Source organism: Drosophila ananassae, chromosome 2R (assembly GCF_017639315.1).
Source record: "Drosophila ananassae strain 14024-0371.13 chromosome 2R, ASM1763931v2, whole genome shotgun sequence".
In the NCBI taxonomy this organism is placed as follows: domain Eukaryota; kingdom Metazoa; phylum Arthropoda; class Insecta; order Diptera; family Drosophilidae; genus Drosophila; species Drosophila ananassae.
The window spans coordinates 23448070-23454649 of record NC_057928.1 but is presented as its reverse complement, the minus strand read 5'-3'; the positions used below and the strand labels follow the sequence as shown (position 1 = coordinate 23454649).

Below are 6580 nucleotides of genomic sequence, written 5' to 3'. Positions count from 1 at the left end.
GGACTCATCCCACTCAGCCGGCTCATGTCAGCTGTGGAGTGGCTATAGCCCCTGCATCCCAGTCAACAGCCCCTCCATCCAACCCAGTCCCGCCCTCCGAAAACCGGCTCTATATTTGCAAACTGGATTTCGTTGCATTTTCGTTTCCCGTTTTGTGAGAATCCTCAGTTGTTGCCGATCTCTAGACCAAGAATGTTGTTGCCAGTCAAATGGACTCTGTTGCCTTGCTTTTTGTGGCTCTTCTCGAAGGGGCTTCCCTCCACAAGAGCTCAAGATCTTTGCCAGCCCCGAGGTTGGCGCAACTTCGAGTGCCTTGAAGTGGCTTCTCTGCAGGATCTAGTGGATTTGGGGGCCGAGAACTGGCACACACTCAGCATCCGGAACGATAATACAGAGCTGGAGGTGGGCTCAGGTAAGGTCAGCTTGACGGTTCAGTTCCCGCACTCCTATTTCCCAAAAGAAGATTAAATATCCTAAAGAGTTATCCTCTCAGGGGAGTATCTCGATCACTTGGCTAACCTGATCGAGTTGGACTTAACCAAGGCAGCTCCCATAAACCTAAACGGAAGCGGTTTCTCGGTTCTGCCCAATCTGCGATATCTGAACCTCAGCGGCTGTGGGATTGACAACCTCGAGGGAAACCACTTTGCGGCTGAGTCAGCACTCCAACGACTCGATGCCAGCCACAATCAGATAGTGATTTTGGATCGGGACTTTTTCATAAATCTTCGCAAGCTGATTTATGCAAATTTCTCACACAACAGCCTCACCGACTGCGATCTGCCACACATGCCGTTGCTCAATCGCCTGGAACTGGGGCACAATCGATTGGTGGGCGCCACATTCGGTGTATGCCCCCAAATGCAGCAACTTATCCTCAATGACAATCAACTAGCTCAGGTAAGTCACTACCTCAGGTAAGTAAAAAATGCAAAATGCATAATATATTAGATGATGTATCTCTTAAAGACGATATTGTCATGGCAATATTTGTTTAGATCCGATCAGCAATAGGTTTAAACTGCCAGTTAACCGCAGCGAACTTTATGGCATATTGTTTGCCAATCGCGCCAATATTCATTTTAGAAATTATATTGACCGTAATGATCTTAAACTATTAGAAAAGTTTTAAAAATAACTCTTATATACCGCGACAGATCGACGTCAACGCTTTTCGTGGTCTCCATGGTCTCCTGGAACTGCAACTAAGTGGCAACAGACTATCCTCCATTGGCCAGGAAACCTTTCAGCCCCTCAACCAGCTAAGAGTGCTCAATCTCTCCCGCAATGCCCTGGATGCACTGCGTCCCAATGTGTTCGGGGCAGCCCAGAATTTCATGCTTCATCTGCAACAGTTGGATCTCTCACGGAATCGGATCCGGCTACTGTTTGACAACCAGTTTCGTGCCCTGGCCAGGCTGCAAATGCTGGATGTGTCCAGAAACAGCATCGCCAGCCTGAGCGCCGGACACTTTGTGGGCTTGGGAGCTCTCCGAAAACTGTATCTGCAATCCAACGATATCCTGGAGATCAAACCCGACACCTTTGCGGCACTTATGAATCTGGACACCCTTGACTTGTCGTACAACAGCCTGGAGTTTCTGGAGGAGCAGATCTTTGGGGCCAACACTCTGCTTCGCATGCGAAGACTTAACCTGAATGGCAATCATCTGAAGCACCTCCATCCGTTGGCGTTCTCGTCGTTGCCTTTCCTGGAATATCTGTCACTGGGACACAACGAACTAAAATCACTGGACGTGCGCATGTTTGCGCCCATGAGACGACTACAGAAGCTCCATCTGGGTCACAACCAGCTGGAAGAGATCACCATCGACGTGCTGGAGAGCTTGAGCAGCGTGTCCGAAGTCTTGGTGGACAACAACCGGCTGACATTTCTAGCCAAGGTGAACGTAAGCTTTCCCAACCTGAAGCGGGTGGCCATTGAGGGCAATCCCTGGCAGTGTCCTTGCTTCGTTAAGCTCCAGCACTGGCTAGCTACCAGGCAGGTGGTTTATCTGCGGGACAACACGGCCTACTACAAAGGTGAACGACCCCTCTGCATAGTGACCTCGGTGGACCACTGCATCCAAAACCTGCAGGCAGTGCGGAAACTGAACATCCTGGGCGTTTACCAGGGGGAGCAGATAGCGGCCGATGCCTACGAGGAAGATGTTAGTGCTGCCCAAGACTGAATTGTTGGCACATAGGGATTTAAATTAAAACTAATTTCAGGAATAATATGAAACCGCCTAAAAGATACTAAAATTTCTGAGCATTTACTTTCTGGCCCTAAGTTATACCATAAATGTAATTTATAAAAATCCAGCTTAGCTTCAAAGCTTTAGCTTAATGTTAAAAATAAATTAATTTAAATTGAACGCAAAATTTGACAAAATAATGTTTTCAGACACAGATTGTTCAAAGATATATTGGATCGATTTATCATCTTGCGGGCATATTCCATATGGTTGGCTGCGTCTCGAATGGGTTTTAATTTACAATTTAACAACTAAAACTCGAGTCGTTTAAGCGGACTTGACACGCAGGGCCAGAGCACTCAGGTCAGCGATGCACTTGTTGAGGGTCTCCTTCTCCTGCTGGGGCGAGATGCTGGCCAGCACGTTGGTGGTGATCCAGTTGACCATGTGCTTCTGGTTCAAACGGCGCTCGACGTGGCGGCACTCCACCTGGTAGTCCAAGCGGCGCTTCACCTCAGAGTAGACGTTCATGGCACGCTCACGGAAAGCGGCCTCCAGCTGCAAGGCAATGTTCTCCTTCTTGGCCTCCATGAGCAGCAGGGCACCATCAGCGCGCCACTGCTCCTTCTTCTCGGCCTCGATGGCATCGGACAGCACCTTCAGCTCGGCCTCGCGTCCTTCCTTCCACTCAGCCTCGATTTTCTGCAAATTGGAAATCATATTAGCTTCTCGAACTTATTGGAAATATAAAAAGCATAAAACCACAATGGGAAGCTGGATTTGGAAGTCTTCATTGTAATCTAGTACTTACATCGATTTCGCCATCAGCCCACTTGGCGATCACTGGGCCGAGTTTCTTGACGGCGATAACAGCCATGATGCCAAGAGACAGACCGCTGTAGTATTCGTGCTCCATGACGTAGATTTCCTTGGAGCACAAGTAGGTGATCAGACCCACGCCGAAAGTGTAGGGTCCGGTGACACCGGTCTTGTTGTAGAAGAACTGGAACCACTCCTCAGGAATGAAGCCCAGGCGGACCTTGCCAGGGTGCTCTGGACGCTGGCGGCGTTCGACGGCACCACCGGCGGGCTGAGCGGCAGCAGCAGCTGCCGACCGGGTGGCGGCCACGGTCAAGGGGCGCTGGGCTGCAAATGCAAAAACCTCGATTAGTATTTTTCAATATTTGGCACTGCCGGAAGATGTTTGGGAATATCTCAGCCGCGCTTTGGTATATCCATGTTTCTGCACTTAAAAAACTACCACATTCAGATGTCCTTTAGCTGTTTTGTTTGGATTTGCAAAAATTATGCCTTTTTGACGTATACGGTGGGTGATTACATAAACCACGATGTCCCACGACTTTGCAATGCCGTAACAATTTTTACGGGCGTCGCGAACCGCAATTGCAAGCACCAGTGGAACACTTGGTGCAAGCAGCAGTCGATTTGCAGTTTTTTCAATAGTTTTTAAGCTTACCTGTGAGAAGAGCGGCTCTCGAGAACATTTTTCCAGGCAGTTGCGACGAATTTATGCTACTAAATTGCCCCCGTATCAACAGTTCACAATAGTAATCTACGAATGACAAGTGATACCAGGGCTACCAGACCGACTGAATGTGACAGATAGAAAGTAGTGTTTTACAACACTTACCAAAGTTTAAGTTTGTAGCGCCAAACTTGAGCTTTATTTTTAATTTTAATTTATAATATGAAATATATAAGAGGCCCTGGCCCTCCAAATAACAGAACTATCCGTTAACACTTTTAAACATGTAAAAACAACAGTTTTTAACTTTACAAGTTTTTATTAAAAAATATTACAATTTGCTAGATAAATTGTGCCTAAAATAATCAAATTTAGCTGTGAAACAATATGCATTAAAATACTTTTACAAAATACTATAGAAACAGCGAACAGAGGTGTTTTAAAAAGGTTTTATGTTTTAGGTCGGGGTTTTCTGTAACTGGCTTTCATATAACATGTATTCGTTCTCAGTTCAAAGCTATTTGCGTGCAGATTTCATAAATTAGGCATTAAAGCATGAGCATCTTTGTTGTAGGTTGTCGCTAAACTAAATGACTGTCTTGTGCGTGGAACTTAAAACGTACATAAAAAAGGATACACACGCATTCAATAGAAAATCAAAATAAAAAATTCAAAATCACTCGGCATTTCAAACAAAACATATGACTATTTACAGCAGTGAACAGATAGATATCATTTTAAACGTAATAATACACTTATCGAATTATTTTACAACTTTCAACTTATCATTTTGTTGTTGTTCTTTGCTAGATCTTTTCTCTCTCCGCATTTTGTATAAAAACGTAATGATTCTGCGGATGTTGCCTAACATTTATAATGAAGGTGTGTCTGAGTGGGTGCGTGTATACATATGTATATATATATATGTAGATGTGTAACAGAATGACATAATGCGAACACTGCTATCGTTATAGACTCGAAAGGAAGTGGAGGATTTCCGGTTGTGCAACGGTCCCTAGTTCAATCGATGAAATTGAAACGCGTCAACAGCTTATGGTAGAACCAGCGTACAACCTGCTGAACCCGACCGGCCACCCACGCGCACAGGCTGCTCGTGTGCCGCACCTTGGAAGCGTAGTGCTTGATGTGATCTGTGCAGTAGAGAGTTAAGAGGGCAACCAAAAGTGCAGAGAAATCAAAAAAATAAATATAAACAAAGCAGCCCATGATAGGCATTTTTGAAAAGGATATAATAGTGTCCAGGGCGGGTGGCCGCCGTTTATATAGTTCACATAGGTGAAACCATCCTTGCCCTTGCCCCGAATATTGTAGTAATAGGGCAGGAAAGAGTGCAGCGTAAATCTGGAAAGTAAAAGGGAGCAGAAGTTAATAGGTTCAACGCACGCAACATTGTTAAAGGTTATGTGTGAAAGACAACACGATTAAAGAAAAAGCTATGCTAGTTCATCCCCGTGGGGTCAGCAGATACCTTCTCTTCTCGTAGAAAAATATGGCAGGTTGGTTGGTGGTCAGCGTGTGCAGGAAGATGGCCTTTACCGAATGCCGCTCAGCCGTCGTCAGGTGGTTCATTAGCGCGTCCAGCAACAGCGACCCAATCCCGTTCCTCCGATGCGAGCGATGCACACCCAGCGACAGAATATAGCCAACGTCAGCGGTGCGACCCATCGAGTCCGGCAGGATGCCCTTGTCCTGCATGGGAAAACCGCTCAGCCTGGTGTACAACTCATCACTATCACTCATATTGGCTATTACCTCCTTATTAACATTTCGATACGGTTTGATTTCGGCAACGATTAAACCAATTATGGCCAGATTATAAACAGCTGCCAGCGCAAAGAAGCGCGTGCTAGAGGTAATATCCTCGTACCATGATAGTGGATAGTCGATTGGAAACCATTCTTGGCACAGTTGCCGCACCTGCAAGGAAATTTGGTAGATAGAGATTGCAATCTGTTAAGTCCAGCCGTGCTCTGGTGATCAATTAAGTTTTAGTTTTCTTCATCAATACGATACGGACAGAGCACGGCTGTATCTTTCCGGCTAATCGACAGCCCACTCACCTCTGTCAGGTCATCGGGTACCAGAAAGCGGAGCTGGACATCGTTTATGGAGCACAGTGGTACGTGATCGCAGTCCACTCGCGTACTGTCGCTGGGCGGCGCACTGTGTTTATTGTAGCTAATTGAGCCGCCATTACAAAGTGCCGAAAACGAATGGTAATGTTCATGATCATTGTGTTAGTGGTTTACTGATTTCACTTGCATAATCCGAAGCGTCGCGCCAATAGATAAACAAAGCTCCATTGACGGCAGACTCTACGGAATTCCAGGCCGTTCCACTTTGCGGCGTGGTGCAGCGATAACAAACAGATACTCACAGCGTGAATTGTGCCATCCTATTGTCCCACTGCTGCGGCTGCTGCTTCTCTGTCCAATTAGACCAATTATGTCCATTTATTGCACCACAGTCTCCTTTGCCGCTGACGCTGCCGCTGCCGTTGCCGTTGCCGTAGCCACCACCACCGCCCGAACAGGTTAAGTGCGGAATCTTGTCAAGCGGAGCCCTCCGGGTGTATAGTTGAGTTTGGTGCGTGTTTTCGGGTGTGCTCTCAATTGGTTTTAATTAAATTTTACATTCGTCTCCGAGGGCGAAGATTTTGGATTCGGAGGGAAGCGAGGGGAACGGAACCACTTGCTCTGGATCTGATCTGAAATGATGTCGTGATGGTCTAGTGCCTGTGGGAAAGCATCCGGGAATCCGTTACAACGCTGCTCCGCTCGTCTTGCATGCCGTTGCTGGTGTCCGATGGTCACAAAACGCATCGGCCCTCGAAATCATCCTCGCTCATAAACTCAAGTTACTTTGCTTGTTCTCT

The 6580-nt window shown here is 46.6% G+C and overlaps 3 protein-coding genes across 5 annotated transcripts; 1 reads left to right on the top strand and 2 right to left on the bottom strand.

Moving 5' to 3' along the window:
* Positions 1-145: 145 nt before the first annotated feature.
* Positions 146-2378, top strand: LOC6507755 (insulin-like growth factor-binding protein complex acid labile subunit). Its single transcript, XM_001956244.4, has 3 exons — positions 146-412; positions 494-900; positions 1158-2378. The coding sequence occupies exons 1-3, from the start codon at positions 193-195 to the stop codon at positions 2190-2192; spliced, it is 1662 nt and encodes a 553-aa protein (XP_001956280.1). The 5' UTR covers positions 146-192; the 3' UTR covers positions 2193-2378.
* A 34-nt stretch (positions 2379-2412) lies between these two features.
* On the bottom strand, positions 2413-3826 carry LOC6507305 (ATP synthase subunit b, mitochondrial). Its single transcript, XM_001956245.4, has 3 exons — positions 3676-3826; positions 3010-3344; positions 2413-2900 (listed from the first exon to the last, which is right to left on the bottom strand). Exons 1-3 carry the CDS (start codon positions 3701-3703, stop codon positions 2526-2528), a joined length of 738 nt encoding a protein of 245 aa, XP_001956281.1. The 5' UTR covers positions 3704-3826; the 3' UTR covers positions 2413-2525.
* A 157-nt stretch (positions 3827-3983) lies between these two features.
* On the bottom strand, positions 3984-6345 carry LOC6507304 (N-alpha-acetyltransferase 60). 3 transcript variants are annotated; one of them, XM_001956246.4, is made up of 6 exons: positions 6083-6345; positions 5766-5883; positions 5458-5622; positions 5174-5394; positions 4936-5046; positions 3984-4837 (listed from the first exon to the last, which is right to left on the bottom strand). In XM_001956246.4, the coding sequence occupies exons 1-6, from the start codon at positions 6097-6099 to the stop codon at positions 4705-4707; spliced, it is 765 nt and encodes a 254-aa protein (XP_001956282.1). In that variant the 5' UTR covers positions 6100-6345; the 3' UTR covers positions 3984-4704. The 3 variants fall into 3 exon arrangements, with proteins under 3 accessions (XP_001956282.1, XP_014765141.1, XP_014765140.1); XM_014909655.3 differs by having other exon boundaries at positions 5174-5622; XM_014909654.3 differs by having other exon boundaries at positions 5242-5622.
* Between the last annotated feature and the right edge of the window lie 235 nt (positions 6346-6580).